The 20140-nt window shown below is 47.2% G+C and overlaps 1 protein-coding gene across 2 annotated transcripts in view; it reads left to right on the forward strand.

Moving 5' to 3' along the window:
* LOC117438421 (sterol regulatory element-binding protein cleavage-activating protein-like) overlaps positions 1–20140 on the forward strand; it is a 62571-nt gene that overhangs the window by 32778 nt on the left and 9653 nt on the right. For both annotated transcript variants that reach the window (XM_034073945.1, XM_034073944.1), the window contains exons 5-12: positions 3694–3914; positions 5450–5555; positions 7007–7179; positions 7876–8002; positions 10727–10839; positions 12204–12298; positions 17721–17819; positions 18699–18917. In XM_034073945.1, coding sequence (XP_033929836.1) covers positions 3694–3914; positions 5450–5555; positions 7007–7179; positions 7876–8002; positions 10727–10839; positions 12204–12298; positions 17721–17819; positions 18699–18917 — 1153 coding nt within the window. The remainder of the gene's footprint in view (positions 1–3693; positions 3915–5449; positions 5556–7006; positions 7180–7875; positions 8003–10726; positions 10840–12203; positions 12299–17720; positions 17820–18698; positions 18918–20140) is intronic.

Below are 20140 nucleotides of genomic sequence, written 5' to 3' on the forward strand. Positions count from 1 at the left end.
CTGGTTCTCTGAACTGTCTGTGTCAAATTCCATGTTGTTTTCCTCCATACTGCTGGCTCCCCTTTCAGCAGCTCCATCACCAGTTTCCTGTTAACCTGGTTCTTTACTGCATCACCTTTTTTGTGCTAATTTTCGTGTCTTGTAAAATAAAGCATTTTCTGTGTGGTGCTGCATAAAAAGCTTTCTTTGGGCTCAGGTAGATGAGAGCTGCTGTGCTTTCCCCATGCAACAAGGGAGGCATTTCTAGAAGAGTTCAGATGAGTTTGGCATGTTCTCTCTTGATAAACCAAGAAGCATTTTCTACACATTAAATTGCCTCTGGGTTTTTTTTTTTGTTTTAATAGTTTTCCTTTGAGTTCTAAGTCTTCACCTACGGTAAAGTGTCTGGCTGGGTTTAATTCTAGGGACAGAAGGGCTTCCCTTCTTGTCAGTTTGTATTCAGTGAGAGGGATGGTGCTAAGAACAGGCCAAGTGTGGTGACAAATGAGGGATTAGAATCTGATCATCTCCCAGCTTTTCAGCCCTGAGCTTTCTTCATTCTTTGCCCATAAACTCACACAGGTAGGGAAGATTTACTGCTTCTTCATGCTTCCTTGGCAGCATCCTTCAGTGCTGTTTTTTTAGAATGGCCACTTCACTGCTCTATGTGATGATTTGTCCTTTTTCCTTTAAATCTGCCCTTGCAAGCTAGGTACCTGCTCTCTGTGTGCTCACTTTTTAGGAATGCCATTCACAATGTCAAACATGGAGCTCTTCCCCACCAGCTCACACAGCCTTGGTGCTGACATTCTTTCTGTGTTTCTGCCTCATCTCCTCCTTTATCACATGTATCACTGTAGATAGTGATCTGTATATAGTTGCCAATTACTAATTGTCAAAGTAGAAGCAGATTGCTCCCAGGACACGTGTTGTCTTGTCATTATCTCTCCTTGGTGCTGCCCTTGATAAACGCTGATGCATTATGGAAGCAAACTTAAACTTCCATGGCCACCAGGAGAAAGTGGCTTGAGCACTTAGACCTAAACCTTGGAAAAAGGCTCCCATTTTGGTGATGGACTCAGATATTACAGGAAACATCTAACCTCTATAAATTCTGAAATGATCTCAAAAGGTGTAATCCAGTGCGTTGTGGTCAGGAGCTTTTCTCAGTATCAAAGTTAAGTGCAGCTGATTTTCTTAATATTAAAAAAGGCATTCTTTTGTACGAAAGGAGCTGAAGGTTATTGACAGTAATAGGAAACACAAGGTGATTATATTGTCATCAGCTGTAAGCTTGCTGAAACTTGGAGCACTCATCATTTGAAGGAATGTCAAAAGTGACATGTAATTTGTAGTTTGCTCCAAGGTCATGTTCTTTGGTATCACTGCATCTGCAGTATACTGTCAGGGACACTGGCTGTGTGCATTAGCTTCACTAATGTGGGTGTAAACAGGCTTATCTGCAGTATAAACTGTTATCACCTGCAGCCCTGCATCCAGCTCTGGGGCACCCAACATGAAAAGAATGTGGAGCTGATGGAGTAAGTCCAAAGAAGGCCACAAAGGTGCTGCAAGAGCTGGAGCACCTCTGCTATGGAGACAGGCTGAGAGAGCTGGGCTTGTTTAGCCTGGAGAAGACTCCAGGGAGACCTTAGAGCAGCTCCAGTGCCTAAAAGGGCCAACAATAAATCTGGAGAGGGGCTTTTGACAAGGGCAGGCAGGAACAGGACAAGGGGGAATGGCCTTAAACTGACAGAGGGGAGATTGAGATGGGATCTGAGGAAGAAGTTCTTCCCTGTGAGGGTGGTGAGGCCCTGGCACAGGGTGCCCAGAGAAGCTGTGGCTGCCCCATCCCTGGCAGTGTTCAAGGCCAGGTTGGATGGGGCTTGGAGCAACCTGGTCTAGTGGAAGGTGTCCCTGCCCATGGCAGGGGGTTGGAACTGAATGGGCTTTAAGGTCCTTTCCAACCCAAACCAGTCTGTGGTCACTGTTAGGTTTCAGAGTTCGCTAAAGCTGAGATGCAAGACAACAGCTGTCTTACTCTTCCTGGAGCTATTATTGGAGACATTACTGCATCAGTTCCTTGAAATTATTTTTCAGAAATCTCCTGTTCTTATAAACACAGTATTTTTTAGCATATTTGCTAGTATTTTTTTTTGACAGCTGGGACTTTTCAAAGTATCTTGCCATGTAGTGACAGGATACAGATTCTGAAGGGAGTTGCCACAAAGGAATAACAGAAATCATCACTGTCTGGTTTCTGTTTGCTGTTTGTAGGCATTACAGAAAAAAACCACCTTCTCTTGAGAAGGCATTTTACAGTAGGACCATAAATTACTTCTCTTCTGGAGCCACCTTCTATGTAATCTGCAGGGCTGGAGCTGGGGAAGACTGGTCTCTTGTGTCTTTAATTCATCTCTGTTTAATACACAGTTCCCGTGCAAATCCCACCAGCTGTCTGTGTCGTGTTGAGGGAAGTGTTCTCTTTTGGACTGGCAGCTCTTCCTTGTCTAGCCAAATGGCGTGCTGACAGGTTTTGTCACCAGACCTTCACAGTCAGATCCTATTGTAAGCCCAAATTGAGTCTTGTGTTAATTACTAGTTGATAAGGATTATGTAATTGTCTTAAATGAATCTTGGGAAGCACAAGTTCCATTTCATGCCAGTTACACATCTATTAATTTCTGAACCTGTAAGGCATTTTCTTTTCCATACAATAGACAGGAATTTCGAATGCAATTTGCACAGTTGCAGATATTGAATCTTTTGTACGTTTTAGAGGCCTCTGTACACCTTAACCACCTGAGCAGGGTTAATCAAGATTTCTGTAAAATATCCCATTGGATATATGGAAAGAAGCATGCAGAGGAGTTAAGGGTCTTTGAAGAAGAATTCCAGGGGGATAGTTTCTCTGTAGACTGGAGGTATCATAAACATGGAACCTATTATGGCTGAAGTGAGAAAGCTGTGTGGCCTGGCAGTGTGCAGAGAACTGATAATACTGGACTCTTAGAATCCCAGAGTGGTCTGGGTTGGAGGGGACCTTAAAGTTCATTCAGTTCCAGCTTCCTTTGCCACAGGCAGGGACACCTTCCACTAGACCAGGTTGCTCCAAGCCCCATTCAACCTGGCCTTGAACACTGCCAGGGATGGAGCAGCCACAGCTTCTCTGGGCAACCTGTGCCAGGACCTCACCACCCTCACAGGGAAGAACTTCTTCCTCAGATCCCATCTCAATCTCTCCTCTGTCAGTTTAAAGGCATTCCCCCTTGTCCTGTCCCTACCTGCCCTTGTCAAAAGCCCCTCTCCAGCTTTCTTGTTAGCCCCTTTAGGCCCTTGAAGCTCCTCTAAGGTATCCCCAGAGCCTTCTCTTCTCCAGGCTGAACAAGCCCAGCTCTCTCAGCCTGTCTCCATAGCAGAGGTGCTCCAGCCCTTGGAGCATCTTTGTGGCCTCCTCTGTGCTCACTCCAACAGCTTCACATGTTGGGGGCCCCAGATAATGGGCTTTTGGAGTCCGTACACCTGTTACAGTGAGATCCTCCTCTGTGAACTGAGGCTCTTGATTCTTAGTTATGAAGAGCAAGAGCAGTAGCATGGTGGTGTGGGTCCTTGGAGTGGTGTGGTCCTTGGGTTCACTTTAGCAGATTTATTTTGCCTTTTGTTTGTGAGAGTTGCAACACACACGACAGTGTCTGGCTTTTGTTTGTGTTTCAGTTCTGGTGTCAAAAGCTTGGAGGAAGTTTGTCTTCAGGTAACAGATCTTCTGCCTGGCCTCAAGAAGCTACGGAATCTGCTCCCCGAACATGGCTGTCTATTACTGTCTCCAGGCAACTTCTGGCAGAACGACCGTGAGCGATTCAATGCTGACCCAGATATCATCAAAACCATCCATCAGCATGAACCAAAGACATTACAAACATCAGCTACTCTCAAAGGTAAGATGCTCAAGTGCCAAAGAAGCTGTTGAGAAATGTTTACAACTTGCATTGCTGTTTTGTCCTTGGTATCTCCAACATCTTGATTGCCAATATTACCAAATGCAGTGGCATTTTGTTACAGCATCTGAAATGAGGCAATGAAATGTATGTCATCTCTCATTTTATATCTGTATTTGAACTCAGCTCTGTATTTGTGCAATGCAGTCTCAGTCAGACTCCTTTCTGTAGGTGTAAAAATAGCAGGTAACTTGTCCAAGTCTTTTTGTTCCTTTTACTCTGTGTGCTCCAGCCTATCCTTGTCCCTCATACTATTGTCAAGACTGCCTCATTGTTAGAGGTAAATGAACGTTCATCCTGCTGCCTCTTGTTTGCTCACTGATAGTTGCTCGCATTTAGCCCAAGTATCATAAAAGTATATTTCTCTCTTAATGAAGAAAATCCTCTGACCACGGTTGGGATCGTACACTTTAGTGATTCTATAAGGCTGGAGGAAACGCTGTTCATTTGCTTCTAAAGGAACATTGTAGATGTCAGGAAGCCTATAATATGATGTGTCTGAAAAAGGGGTTTGTAACTCTAAAGTAGGTTTGTTTTAAAGGCTTTTTTTGAGCATACAGAGCGTGTGCACCCTGGGGCTTGGAGGCGCAGGGGGCTCTCTCTGAGAGCTCATGTGCAAATGAGTTAGAGCTCCACAATATCCTGGGAATTCATGAGAACAGCGGCAATGGTCATCATTATCCCTGGTGTTTAAGGTCTGCATTTTAGTGCACAAGATCAGCAGGAGAGACATTAAATAGCCTTTTGCAATGCAAGGTCTGCCTGGAACCTCTGGTTCACATCTGACATGGACAAAAACAAGTGTCCAAGGTTTTCTTTGGCCGCATCTTTAAAGGAAATGCCTGTCTCCACTGTCAAAGGACAAATTGGGTGGCCTCTTGACATGCCTTTACAGTAACACAGAGTCTGAGGAGCAAACAGGAGGAACTGGAGGCACATGTTGAGTACAGTTCACCCAGCTCAGAGATGGTGTGAAGCGGCTCACAATCATAAAATCACAGAGTGGTTTGGGTTGGAAGGGACCTTGACCTTGAAGCTTATCCAATTCTACAGGCAGGGACACTTTTCACTACACCAAGTTGCTCCAAGCCCTGTCCAACCTGGCCTTGCACACTTCCAAGGCAATACTGGAGCGCTGCTTTGAGTGGACAGACTTTTCAGGAAGGAGAGGCTGGGAGGGTGAGGATTGTCCTTTTGGGAGCGAGCAGTGGTAACACATGGAGCTTTGCTTAGGAATAAGTGATGATCTAGTTGAGAGCTTATGGGTCAGGATTAGAGGGCAGAACTTGTCTGCTGCAGACTGCCCTGTCAGGAAGAAGCTTAAGACAATTTCGCCACAGGAAGATTTTTCTTGTGCTTGAAGGGAATGCCTGTGGTTTAATTTGTGCCTGTTGCCTCTTGCCTTGTCAGGGACATCTTCCACTCAGCCTGTCAATTTTGTTATCCTAATTTCCATTCATACTGTGTGTTTGCAGACCTGTTGTTTGGACTCCCCGGGAAGTACAGCGGGGTGAACCTCTACAATAGGAAGCGAGTGGTATCATACACTGTCACCCTGGGTCTCCAGCGATATGATTCCAGGTAAGGAGCTTTGGCTGTGCTATTTCTATGTTTGGGATCCCTTGTTCAATTCTTGGCTAATTTGCTGTTTTCTCTGCTCTGTTTATTGGTATGTTTTCCTTTAGTCTCTGTTTTTTTGTCGGTTAGGGTATTTTAGGATCTTCTGAATGCTGCTGTAGAAAAATAGGGCACTGGTTTTGGCAGAAAACTTGCTGTGTTTTAGGGAAATGAAATACTATCCAGTCTCAGTTTCTCTTCTAAAAAAGAAGTCTATATAATGGCCAAAGGTGCCAATGGGAGTTCCTCCCATGGTGGCTTCATCTGCACACAGAGCTGCCACTGCTGCAGCCAAGGCCCAATAGGTCTGTTTTGACCCAGTTCCTGCTACAAGTTGTTTGCTTTCCAGTAAGTGCTAACTGTACTGGTACCACCTGTGAAACCCCTTTGGCAGCGTTGGCAAAGCTGGCTTGGATTGAGTGCATCTGAGGACTAAACACTGCTCAGTGCTGCACAGAATTCCCCAAGGGATGCCTAGAATAGAATTGACAGCACTGTAGTTGAAACTTGCTCTTCTGCTGCCCATGCAAGAGCCCTGCAGCCTCAAGGACTGTCATGTAGCACCTTTCATCAGCTATAATTACATCCAATTCAGGGGATGATAGAGACTACAGTATATTTTGTTCCCCAAGGCCAAGATTTTGAATAATGAGCCCTTGCTTTATAAACAGTTTTCATAGAATCCTAGAATCCCATGTTGGAAGGGACCTCAATGATCACCTGGTCCAACCGTTCTAGGCAAAGCATGGCTCACCCTACATGGCCCAGCACCTTGTCCAGCCGAATTTTAACAAGTGTCCAGGGCTGGGGAGTCAGCACTTCCTTGGGGAGATTATTCCAGTGGCTGATTGTTCTCAGTGTGAAAAATTTTCCTCTTGCATCCAGTTGGAATCTCCCCAGGCGTAACTGGAGCCCATTGGCCCTCATCTTTTGCATGTGACTCCCTCCCTCTAAAGAGGGAGTCCCCATGTTCTTTATGGCCACCCTTTAAACACTGGAACATGGTGATGAAGTCTCCCCTGAGACCTGTCTGCATCTTTTTTTATAGTGGGGACCAAAACGGAACACAGTATTCCAGGGCTGCCCTGACAAGTACTGAATGGGACAGTGACATCTTTACCTCTGCTGGTGATGCCCTGTTAGTGTTTCCAGCATCCAGCTGAGTCTTCTCAGCTGCCTGTTTCATAGAAATCAAGGTCTGTGAGGTTGCCACAGTACAGATGTGGCACATGTAGTTTGTGCCTCAGAGGAACAGGCTTCGGGAGTCAAACCTAGAGAGAACCATGCTTTGGTAGCCTGTGAATCTGTGGAGCTTCTTCCTACTTGAATTATACGCACTGAGTTTCTCCATGGAATGGTGTGTTTGTTGTTGAGTACAGTCTAATTGACATCCTCCTGCTCGCTCTCCATCTCAGGTTCCTCAGCAGCCTCCGCTCTCGTCTCAAGCTGCTCCATCCCAGCCCTAACTGCACACTGCGAGAGGAGAACATCGTTCATGTCCACTTCAAGGAAGAGATTGGCATTGCTGAGCTGATACCCCTCGTCACCACCTACATTATACTCTTCGCATACATCTACTTCTCCACACGTAGGTTTGTGGGGTGGAGAGACCTGAGGGCAGAGCGAGCTAATGAGCCACCTCCACACCTGTCAGCTGAATTTATGTGTGGCATCAGTGGTGCGGTGCCCTTTCCCTGCCTGCAGATAAGAGAGACTCCAGTCTGTGCCCTGCAGTTCCCTCCTGTTTCAGCAGGAAAGGTGGTGTTGAAATTGTACCCTGAACTGTCATGGAAAGAATTGATAGTCCTGTTTATCTGATTTCTGTTAATCTGTCTCTCTTAGCAGTGTGGTGGTATTCCTTGTGATGTCTTCCGAGGATCTTTCTGTTTTAGGCAACTTTAAATCCCATAGTAATGACATTTTTCCAGTTTAGAGAGTCTAATTCTTTGTCAGACAGATCAAATTCATGTTTTGAGGTGGTGGTTTTAGACTTTAACAAGCCATATTTAGTGGTTAGTGCCTTTTTTATACCTCAACAGTGCTGTACTGGAGCTAGTTTGAACCGCAAGCCATGCATTATCCTCTGTCCTTCCCTTGTTACAGTACCTCTTACATACTGGAGGGCCTGGGAGCTGCATTTCAGACGTTGAGGCTGAACTACCATTATTTCTGGGTTCAGGGTATTGAGCTACCTGATGAAATAAGTCAGGATGAGGATCCCTTCTTGCGTTTATAAGTTATCTTCTTTTACTTGGTAACCAAGACTTTGCATTCTTTATTTCAGGGAAAATTGACATGGTGAAATCGAAGTGGGGTCTGGCTCTGGCAGCGGTGGTGACAGTGCTCAGCTCTCTGCTCATGTCCGTTGGGCTCTGCACACTGTTTGGTTTGACACCTACGCTTAATGGAGGGTATGTTTCCTGAGGAAGGGTAGATGGAGGTGAAATAATTTGAAAACAGCTGTTAAGTGCTTAATCTTTAAGATCTGGTATTTTTAAAATAAGCTTATGTGATAATGTTTTACACACTCCTATGCAGAATTATTGTCAGATGCTTTCCAGGGCTGAAGGACCATGTGTTTGCTACTACTATTGCTGAACCCAGGACACTCTGCTGGCCAGCAAACAGACCTGACTGGGTCCCAGTCTCCCTGGGGATGCCTTATTGCCTAGCAGTTGGCTTTTTCTGCCTAAAGCAGAAGGAATTTTTGGGACAACACTTTATTTATAACTTGATTTCCTGGCAGCTAAGTAGGCTCTCGCATACCTTCCTCCTGCAGTGACTTGCTGTGCCATCCAGTAGGACTTGTTACCTTTCTTCTGGATGAGGCAGGTTCATTACATTATACTCAGCAAATCTTTAAGGGTGGCAGAGCTGACCTGTGGCATTTGTGTCTGGGAGGCTGCCTGGGTGACTTCGCATCCAGCACTGATAGTTGTCTGCTCTTCTTTTAATGGGTTCCTGTGCATGTTAGCTGGCATCTGGGATTCTGATGTGGTTGCTACCACACATTATATTTGTGTCAAGCTGAAAACCCTTGAGAAAGCTCTTAACTGGCACCTCACCTACCCAAGTTCTACACTGTTCATTCCTCACTAATTAAAGTTCCATTTGGAATCTTCTGGTTTTCAGATCCCTTTCATAAGTAGTTAAGCAAATATCCCTCATTTTTCTTGCCATCGGTGTCCTTGCAGCTGTATGGTGCAGGAGCACTGAAAAGTCTGACATCTGAAGGTTGAGTCTCTCACCCCAGAGAGAGTGCTGGGGAGAGTTTACCAGGAGCCAGTCCTAGATGGAGGAATTCCTCTCCTAGAACCCTAAAAAGTGTGATTGAATAATTGACTTCAGAAAATAAAATAGTTGTTGTTTCTGGTTTCACTGCTGTTGTGCCTTGGAACCTTAATTAGGGATCAAGACTCCATTGTTCTGTGAGCTGTATAAATAGATCCACTGGGAGTTTATAGTTTTAGTACAAGAAAAAAAGGCAATATTTGGATGTAGATACATGGGAACTGTTCCAAGGGAATGGGTAAAGCAATGATCAAGGCCTCTGTGTACTGTCACCCTTACTGTTGTCATACAGAATGGCTAAACTAAGTCATCCATCCTACAGGATAGCAAGAGTTAATTCAGTCCTTATTTCTAATAAAAGAAAAATAATCTCATTTTCCAGCAACATTTCTTTGCTTAATTCTTGCTATACTTTATAAATCATATTTATTTACACAGAAGACCCTTGGATTCCATGCTGATGGGGTCTGATGACACGGTTTGGTTTGTTTTTTCACTTGTGGCAGTCCTGCTGTTTCAGCTTACTCTTCAAGGAATCAATTGGCATGAAGTAGCTGAGTTAGCAGAAGTGGTTCCAGACAGATGTTTTTCCCCAGCTGAGCTTGTAGGGCACAGGCTGCTGGCAGAAGTATGTGTGCAAACATTGTTGAAGCTCGTGTCAGATGGCCGTAGGTGATCAAAACCAGCGTTTGGCAAGGTGGCCCTTGAGGTTACAGCAGGTAATGCCACAAAGCAGGAAGTGGTCTTCTGGAACCTTATCGTTTACCTGTCTTGGCTGTTAGTGATGTGCCAAGGGGTATGAGTGCACGCACGCACAGTCTCCTTTTGGATCCATACTTACCAGCACAGCACAAATTCAGTAGCCTCCACAATGGAAGTTTTAATTTTGCTTAAGTTTAGCTGGAGGGAAATGGAGAGATTTGCTGTCTACCATGTTCTGGCACAGAGAAGTTTCTTCTTGCTGATGTGGACTGACAGTAGTTCAAAAGAGAGAAAAAAGTTTAGGGCTGAGAAGAAGAGTTGAGTAAATTCATGGTGGTGACCTTGGGTAATCTGTATGGGCATATATTCATGAAGGGCAAATCCATTTCGGTGTTTTCTTGACTCTTGGCTAGAAACTATCCCTGTCAGGATTTATTTACAGAGCATATGCAGGTTTTGTGTTGTTCTGAGTGTTGTGGCTTCCGAGCTACCTGGTGTACTGGAGAACAGAGCTCCATGCACATTCTCCTCCCAGCAGAGAAGTGTGTCTTAATGTGTCTCCTTCATTGCCTGAGGCAATTACTTAGAGCAGCTGCAAGGGATGGAAGCTTTTGCCCCCTGGGTACCTGCACCGGGCACTGCCCAAGCTCTTCAGTTCTGAAGTTGCATTTAATGTAATGCTTAGCTGTTATTTAGCAGGATTTTCACTGTGAGTAGTGGGCCATGCGCCCTACTCCCTCCTTGTCATGCTCTCCTGCTAACTATCACTGTGTCTGTTGCAGTGGTGTTCCAAGTCCCTTCTGTTTGATTTGCACCTCTTTCTACTTGGTGCTGGAGAGACTTTCCGAGGGCACTGTCCCAACCCTGGGAAGCATTAAAGACTAATTTAGTGGTGGTCTGCAATGGCCATTTTCCAGCAAATGATGCAGCTTTGCAAAAACATTCATATCTGTGCAGAGCAGATGAAATACAGAACTCTTAATTCATTGTAGAGTAATATTTTACCTGAAGGGGTTTGGCTGAGAGCCCTGGATAGCATTTCCTGACCTTGGCTTTGGGATGTGTGTTTGCTACTTAATTTACATTCTTCCTGTCTTTTCAACCCAGGATCTCATTCTCAGTTCTGGTTCTGTTTCCTCTAGAGAGATATTTCCATACCTTGTTGTAGTGATTGGCCTAGAAAATGTGTTGGTGCTCACCAAGTCAGTTGTCTCTACTCCTGTTGACCTGGAAGTGAAGCTACGCATTGCCCAAGGTATGCAGCCAGCTCTGGAAAACTGTTAGAAAGAAAATTTGGATAACCAAGGAATGGAAGATGGGGAATGGTCTTAATTCTGGTTTATGAAGGAAACAGGGTCTGTGTGTGTTGAATGTCAACTGCATTTATTAATCTTTTGTAGTGTTAATTCCAAGAACTAATAGAAACCTGTAAATGTGGGCACTGCTTCTAAAGACTGAAGCATTGGATGAACAAGTTTAAAAAGCATTAATAAGGGAGAACTGTATCTCCTGGTGTAGATATTTGGCACCTTGACCTCTTGTGACATGAATATTGTGAAGGGCAGTCCACAGGCCATAAGAAGTTCTGCTGAGTCTGTGACAAATCTATCTTCCCTAATGCATATACACTCTGTACCTGCATGAGGATTTGAGTGTGCTCAAACCATGGCTGAAAGGACTTTGCAAACTTAAAAGATGTTTCTAAACATCAGGGAAGAGAGATTCTAGAGGGATGCCCCAAAAAATCTACCTAGTTCTAAACCCACAAATGGTTTGTATCCTAGATCAAAAACAGGACTCAAAACCTCAGTCCTTTATACTTCTGAATCCCTGTACTGCCCTGTGCAGAACCCTCTAACTGCTTAGATCAGGAGAGTTTCGTGAGCTGTCATCCTGAGCTCCCTTTAGTTAATGCTAATCACAGAATCCTACAATCCCAGGTTGCAAGGGACCTCAAGGGTCACCTTGATCCAACCTTTCTAGGCAAGGCATGGCCCAGTACCCTGTCCAGCTGAATTTTGGTGGTGTCCAACACTGGGAAGTCAGCACTTCCCTGGGGACGTTATTCCAGTGGCTGATTGTTCTCAGTGTGAAAATTTTTCCTCTTGTGTCAGCTGGACTCTCCCCAGGTGTAACTTGTACCCACCACCCCTTGTCCTTTCCATGGAACTCCTTCCCTATAAGAAGGGAGTCTCCATGTTCTTTGTGGTCACCCTTTAAATACTGGAACATTGTGATGAGCTCTCCCCTGAGCCTTCTTTCGTGTAGGCTGAACAAGCCCAGCTTTCTCAGACTTTTTTATGTTGAAAAAGCATAGATTTTCAGTCCTTTGATCATCTCTGTGGCTCTTCTCTGGATGCTCTCTGCCCTGTTCACATCTGTTTTGTACAGCGGGGACAAAATAATCCCACTAATAAAGATATTGGGAGCCTGCAATCCAGTTCTTTGACTTCGGTATTCAAAATAGGTCAGGGGAATTTTAGTCTGAAAGTGCCTTTTTGCCTGTTGTCCGTAGATACCTAGTTTTGAAGAAAGGAAATTCGGTTCCTTTTTGCTATGCTCATGTCTGTCCATTAGTGAACAGTCTGCTTTTACCTGTCTTTGGTGTTCTTTCTCCAGGTCTGAGCAATGAGAGCTGGTCGATTATGAAGAACATGGCAACAGAGCTTGGGATCATCTTGATCGGGTATTTCACCCTTGTCCCTGCCATCCAGGTGAGTGTGGTTGATTGGTGTCAGTTTGCATTGATTTGTGGAGCTGTTGGAGCAAGTCCAGAGGAGGTCACAAAGATGCTCCGAGGACTGGAGCACCTCTGCTGTGGAGACAGGCTGAGAGAGCTGGGCTTGTTCAGCCTGGAGAAAGCTCCAGGGACACCTTAGAGCAGCTTCCAGTGCCTAAAGGGGGCAACAAGAAAGCTGAAGAGGGGCTTTTGACAAGGGCAGGTAGGGACAGGACAAGGGGGAATGGCTTTAAACTGACAGAGGGGAGACTGAGATGGGATCTGAGGAAGAAGTTCTTCCCTGTGAGGGTGGTGAGGCCCTGGCACAGGTTGCCCACAGAAGCTGTGGCTGCCCCATCCCTGGCAGTGTTCAAGGCCAGGTTGGATGGGGCTTGAAGCAACCTGGTCTAGTGGAAGGGCATGGCAAGGTGTTGGAACTGGGTGAGCTTTGAATGTCCCTTCTAACCCAAACCATTCTGTGATTTTGTGACTGAGGCTTGAAGGTGCTGCAGGAGCACAGTATGTCATATTCTGCTTCCCTCTCTGCCTGATTGGATTAAGAAGCTGTTAGTGGGAAATCCATACATCTGTACAAGGTGGCCTCTGGGAGCCAGCCTTTTGTCCAGCAGCTGCCCTTGCATCCTTCCAAGTGGCTGGGCTTACACATTCAGTTAATCCAGTAGCTGGCCCTGGATCCTTCTCTCTGTGGTTGCCTTACGCAGACATGCGTGTGCACCTGAGTCTCTCAGTTGCCCAGAGTCCCTCTGGCAGTTGGCCTGGATCCCCTGGTCCATCTGTCTGCCAACTCCTCCATCTCTGTAGCTCAGGGACACGCACATTCCTGTCTCCCAAGCCACTCACTCTGCTCAACAGCTGCTTGGCTCAACAGTCACTAGTGATCACACGCCATCACTGATATGCTTCAGTTGATGGTGACCCAGACACATGAGCTGCACCTTGTAAGTGGATGTAAGGAAAAACCAAACCCCTACTGCAAAATACCTGCTTTGAGAATTAGGGTGGGCAGCCTGCCTGGGGCTCTTTTGCCAGACTGACACATCTTTGAGGTTTTGCAATCACTGATACCACCATCTCTGTTTTCATGGGTGCGTAAATTGAAACCTCAAGGTAGAATGATCTGTCAGGGGTCATGTCATTAGGTCTGTATTGCGGTGAAAATAGCATCCAGGTCTTCTGCCTCGCAGCAGTGTGTTGCTTTCTCTGCTGCACAGCTCCCTTTTTAGGACTGTGCTTGCTGGGTTGTATCAGGAGCCTGATGCCATTTGATTTCTGATCCTTGACTACATAGGGCTTGCTCCTGGTGAGGCACCTGAACAGCAGTGCTGCCTAGACAAACCTTCATCACTAATGCTGTAGCACCTCTGCAGCCAGACTGCAGGGAGCTGCCAGCCCTTTCTCTCTGGAAATTCCTAGCAGGCACAGTCAGCAAGCAAGGGCAGGAGCACCCAGTGTCTGCATAAGCTGGAGGCTACTCTGGGCCCTCACTAGGTTGTCACTGGCCACCATGTAGGTGCCCTTTGTGAGTGGGGTGAGTTGTGTGTATCCTTGCTTTAACATCAGGGACTCCCCCAGTAGAGCCTGCAGATTAAAGCCTAGGATAATCTAAGAGGATTAAACATTCAGGTTGGACTGGAGCACTCCAAGTTGAACTTGGCGGTTCCTGAGCTGCTCGCTCATTATCCCAAGAGGACAGCAAAAGAGGAGCTTTAGTGGAAATCCCCAGGCTACAGCTGGCCATCTATTGTGGCCAGATTTTGTTTGTATTTGAAGCTGATTGCAGAGACTACTCAGCTCAGACACTGACACGATCCATCCTTTGGGTCTAAGTTGGGCTCATTCATGTGCTATATCAGCATCTTTTGGCCTCTTGTTTCATGGTTGTGCTGCTTGACCTCAGAAAGTGAAACCTGATGGTGTCTGTGGAGCAAGTGTAGTGCCAGCAGCCCTGCCATGGGGACACCACTGGGACAGGTCACATCTCAAGTTGCTCTCTGCTGCGGAGGAGCTTGCACAGTGCACTGGTAACAAGAGATAGAAGAGTTGTGATCAAAGGGACAGGAAAGAGTCAGGTGGTGGGGTCAGTAGAACTATGGAAAGTACTGACACAATTGCTTCCACCCCTGTGTTATCTCTGTTAAAGCACTCCTGTCTGTTACAGTGTTTTGACACATGTGATGACATAGAATAGAGTGACAGGTTTGGGATTGAAGGGATCTTAAAGCCCATCCAGTTCCAACCCCCTGCCATAGACAGTGACACCTTCCAACAGACCAGGTTGCTCCCAACCCCATCCAACCTGGCCTTGAACACTGCCAGGGATGGGGCAGCCACAGCTTCTCTGGGCAACCTGTGCCAGGGCCTCACCACCCTCACAGGGAAGAACTTCTTCCCAGTGTCTAATCTAAATCTACCCTTTGCTCATCCAGTCTCTGCTTTCCCCATGATCCTGTCTTTCCTTGGATGCTTGCTTTCTCCAGAGGAAGAATACGGCAGGGATGCTCTCTGTTAAAAGACTGACAGCTGCTCTGCTGAAGGCTGGTACAAGCCCCTTATCTTGGTCCTTGAGAGTGAAGGACACTGTGCAGATAATGTGCTGTAGTCACGTTGCAGAGTCCAAGGAAATCTGTCAGGAAGACATCCAGGCTGCGTAAATATGGCAAGGACCTTTGCTCCAGGCTATGAGGTGCTGGGGTCATGCAGGTGCTCTCTGGTACTGGTAATGACAAAAGAGGGAGGCATTTCTCTGCTGAAGGCTCTCGCCTGCCCCAAGGGCTGTAATGGATCTTACTTTCCTCAGTCACTGCAGTGCAACTCAGCAGAAAGGAATTTTCTGTGTTTGCCATGGCTGTCCTTGTACTAAAATAGTTCAGCTTCAGGTGGGAATTGTGCATCTGCTTAATTCATAGAATCACAGCATGGTCTGGGTTGGGAGAAACCTTAAAGCTCATCCCGTTCCAGGCCCCTGCCACGGGAAGGGACACTTTCCCTCATAACTGTGAGCAGCAATGAAATGCTCTTGCTTCGCATTGCATGTGTGTGCAGAGACCCCTCTTCTCCTGGCACTGTGTCACTGTTGAAGGCCCTCATCCTGTGCTTTCCATCTCTTATTTCCTACCTTCTTCTGAAGTTCACACACCAACAGCCAGTTCTGCACCTACTGAAATAACTTTGGGGTTTGCCACAGGGTTTGTAGCATTATTCAAGTGTAAGAAGATTGTAGATTTCCAGGGCTAGCAGCTTCAGGTGCCTAATTCTGTGTGGAGTAAGTGGAAGCATTAACAGAATTAATCTCTCTATGCAGAGCCTGCCACTGGGGGAGCCTGTGTTTGTCAAGGTCTGGGTGAAATCCAGATGGATGTTGCTTTCCTTCTGTTTTTCTCCCAGAGAGAAATCCTGGTTGAATTTTCAGCCTTGTGCTTTCAAAACCTGTCAGATGTATCTGTTGGTTGCTTATGTTTCAAGAACAGTTTGGACAGGATGGGGAGGCTTCAAGGTTTGTTTGAAGGTTTTAGGTAGCCTGTCAGGCCACCCTTTTCATTTCACTGGGCTGATGCTGGTCTCCAGGAAGATGCTGGGGTGGACATATGGAGGAGAACAAAAGAAATCCATCTCTGCGGCTTCTCCCCTTCCCTTTAGCTGGATGTGGCCTGGCTTGGTCTGCAGGCAGTGTGAATGCCACCCTTGGAGCACCAGCACAGGCAGTGAGCAGCAGTGGGTGTCTGCCAGCTCTGTCCTGCAAGTGAGGGCCAGATTCTTTAATCTTTTGTTTAGCCCAAGCATTTTTAGTCCCACTTATGTTCAGCTCTTGATCTCCCCATTTTATGAGGTATTTTTTTGGGTCCTAACAGGAATTTGTACCTTCAGGGGAAATAAGATGCTTCTCAAAATACTTTAATTCTATGTTGCTGTGAAGTTTTGAGTGTAGTGAGGAGAGGGGATGGCCCTTGGCACTAACAGGGACTGGGGTATGAGCATGGATTTGTTTTACAGAGGGACGTGGGAGCTGACTGCATTTCTGCAGCTGGGCAGAACCTTTTAATCCTTATTTTGGGAGGTGGGACAGTGCAAACCTCACGAAGTTCTACAAGGTCAAGTGCAAGGTCCTACACCTGGATCAGGGCAATTCCAAGCACAAATACTGGCTGGGGGAGACTGGGTTGAGAGCAGCTCTGAGGAGAAGGACTTGAAGGCGTTGGTTCATGAGAAGGTCACCATGACCACCAACATAAGAAGGATGTGGAGCTGTTGGAGTGAGTCCAGAGGAGGCCATAAAGGTGCTCAGAGGGCTGGACCACCTCTGCTATGGAGACAGGCTGAGAGAGCTGGGCTTGTTCAGCCTGGAGAAGAGAAGGCTCCAGGGATACCCCAGAGCAGCTTCCAGTGCCTAAAGGGGCCGACAAGAAAGCTGGAGAGGGGCTTTTGACAAGGGCAGGTAGGAACAGGACAAGGGGGAATGGATTTAAACTGACAGAGGGGAGATTTAGCTGAGATGTGAGGAAGAAGTTCTTCCCTGTGAGGGTGGTGAGGCCCTGGCACAGGTTGCCCAGAGAAGCTGTGGCTGCCCCATCCCTGGCAGTGTTCAGGGCCAGGTTGGATGGGGCTTGGAGCAAACCTGGTCTAGTCGAAGGTGTCCCTGCCTGGGGGAGGGGGTTGGAACTGGATGAGCTTTAAGGTCCCTTCCAACCTGGGCTTCCAGGATTCTAGGATTGTGATGGTTTCTGCAGTGACACCTGCTGGGGAAAGCGGAGCATTGCAGGAAGTTTATGAAGCACCGGCTTTTCCCCATCTGCTTCTTATTTGGAGAGCTCTGAGGGTGTTGGTATGGGACTTCTTTTCCATGTGCATAGGGATGAAATTTGCCCATCAAATGAACATTAGCCAAAAGTGTGATTTAAGCAGAACTTTTTTGTCGGGGCCCTGGAGAATGGCTCCAAACAAGTATGTGGGTGTACAGTGACTTCCATGGTCTGTCTGTGGTTGGAGAGAGATTGATCTGGTTTCTTGGGCAGCCTGTGTTCCCAGAGGAGTTTTAAACCAGGGTGGAGGTTTATAGGTAAAAGGCAGGAGACTCATTGCTGGAGGCCGAGAGCTCTGGCTGCAGCCCTGCCATGGGTTTGTGAACTGGGAAAACATCCTCTGCTGGTTTTTCTTATGGCGCTGTGATGTTTTATGGCTACAAAGAACAACAAATGTGAGTCCGAGTAAATACACTCTTGAGTTAACACACAGACTTTTCCATCATTAAACCCTCAGCTATTACAACTTATGGATTATGGAATTTGTCAGTCAAATACCCCAGGCCTGCACTCTGGCCAAGAGTTTGCCGAGTTTCCCTTTTTCTGAAGTTGGAATACTTACTGTTGTTGCCATAGCTAACCTGTGTATCCCGTCTGCAGGAGTTCTGCCTCTTTGCTGTGGTTGGCCTGGTGTCTGACTTCTTTCTGCAGATGTTTTTCTTCACTACAGTGCTGTCCATTGACATTCGCCGTATGGAGGTAAGGAAGGGCCAAGCACATGGGGGTTTGCCTTGGGTTTTCCTTCCCTGCTGTTGCAGAAGGATAAAGGAAGCACAGCCTGTGATTTTTCACACTAAAGAGAGAAGACCAGTCCGTAAAAGCTCTGGGGCAGTACTTGCTGGTTAGATGTGTACAGGGATTGGGGGCAGGACACCTGAGGGAACAAGATACCCTCAGGTAAATAAACATGGAGATTTGAGGTAAAAAAAACCAACCATGTCCTGGGCTGCATTCCCAGCAGTGTGACCAGCAGGTCATGGGAGGAGATTTTCCCCCTTGGCTCTGCTCTTGTGAGACCCCCCCTGCAGCCCTGCATCCAGCTCTGGGGCTCCAGCATAAGAAGGAGCTGGAGCTGTTGGAGCGAAGCCAGAGGAGGCCACAAAAATGCCTGAAGGGCTGGAGCACCTCTGCTATGGAGACAGGCTGAGAGAGCTGGGCTTGTTCAACCTGGAGAAGAGAAGGCTCCAGGGACATCTTAGAGGGCAAGGGTAGGACAAATGGGAAGCTGTGGCTGCCCCATCCCTGGCAGTGTTCAAGGCCAGGTTGGACGGGGCTTGGAGCAACTGGTCTAGTGGAAGGTGTCCCTGCCTGTGACAGGGGGTTGGAACTGGATGAGCTTTGCGTCCCTTCCAACCCAAACCATTCTGGGATTCTGTGATTCAATGAAGTGGCCTGGAAGCAGACATGGTGGCAGTTGACCATGGCTGCTTGAAGAAGACATTATGTGCCGGAGAGAAGCTGGAACAGATTGTCCTGAGGGAGAAAGCGGGGACCCTGTGTCAGGCATAGACCTGTCCCACATTTCTCTCAAGGGGTCTCCTTCGTGCTGCTCTCCCACGTTTGCTGTTCTCTCTGCAGCTTGCTGACCTGAACAAGCGGTTGCCAGCAGAAGCCTGCCTGCCCCCAGCGAAGCCCGTCAGCCGCGCTCAGCGCTACGAGCGGCAGCCAGCGCTGCGGCCTGCCACCCCCCACACCATCACCCTGCAGCCATCCTCCTTCAGGAACCTGCGCCTGCCAAAGAGGCTGCGCGTCATTTACTTCTTCGCCAGGACCCGGCTGGCCCAGAGGCTCATCATGGTAAGCAGTGTGGGGTTTGTTAGCTGGTGTCCCTTCCTGCACACTCATCTGAACCAAACAGGCTTCTGGGGGGGAAACAAGACCAACATTCTCATGCATCCGTGTTCCACTGCAAGACTTACACTGCCTTGTGGTAAATCCAGTTCAAGAGGTGCACATCACTGTGCACGCATCGGCTCCAGGGCTCTGCTGTTTGCATGATGGTAGTGGGTAATTTTCTGATACTTGCTTTGAGACAAAAATCTGCTTTTATATAAGCAGGTTTGTAAGGACCTTATGAGCAGAGAAGGAGGACTTCTACAGAGCAGAAATCATAGTTTTAGTTCCCGCAGCTAATGTGGAATAAAGACATGGGGGTATTTTGCTACATGACAGGCTGAGGCTTTTCCTTGTGCAGGTGTAACTGCAGTGGTTACACCAGTTACTGCCCCTGCTTGTCCTCTCCATCCCTGTTCTGCATGTCTGTAATGGAAGTGGAAGAATTTGTGTACTCCTCAGCTCCACAAGCCAGTCTAGTCTGTTACTGTCAGCTACCACTGCTGGCAGTTTAAGTTCAACTAACACATCAGTTTAGGAAGCAAGACTGCTGTAGTAGGTCTGCTGGAGTTCATGACCCAGAACCTGCATTAAGCCTTTCCAGCCCAATTTGAGGGTGGCAGAGGTGCTGGTCCCAGCACCAGTGAGGAGTCTCCTTCCTACTGCTCATTTATGTGGGACAAGTGGGATTTCTGCCATCAGGTTGAGTTGGATGGCTCACGGAGAAGTAATGCTCAGTTTTGTGTGTGCTGTGCAACCTCTCCCAGTCACAGAATCGTAGAGTGGTTTGGGTTGGAAAGGACCTAAAGCTCATCCAGTTCCAACCCCCTGCCATGGGCAGGGATACCTTGGACTAGATGATGTCGCCCAAGGCTCTGTCCAGTCTGGCCTTGACCATTGCTAGGGATGGAACATTTAACTGCTTCCCTAGGCAACCCATTCCAGTGCCTTACCACCCTCACAGTAAAGAACTTCTTTATATCTAACCTGAACTTCCCCTGTTTAAGTTTAAACCCATTACCCCTTGTACCATCACTGATCCTCTTAGAGGGGAAGAGTCTGCTGAGAGTAAGACTCTTAAGTTCAGGGTGTACCCTGGGCTGGAATCAGCTGTTGATCAGCTCAGAGAACTGGTGAGGTGCCTGGAGGTGGAGCGTGAGGGCCATGAACTAATGGGCTTGTCTCTG

The sequence above is a fragment of the Melopsittacus undulatus genome, unplaced genomic scaffold (genome assembly GCF_012275295.1).
Source record: "Melopsittacus undulatus isolate bMelUnd1 unplaced genomic scaffold, bMelUnd1.mat.Z mat_scaffold_283_arrow_ctg1, whole genome shotgun sequence".
Taxonomy (NCBI): domain Eukaryota; kingdom Metazoa; phylum Chordata; class Aves; order Psittaciformes; family Psittaculidae; genus Melopsittacus; species Melopsittacus undulatus.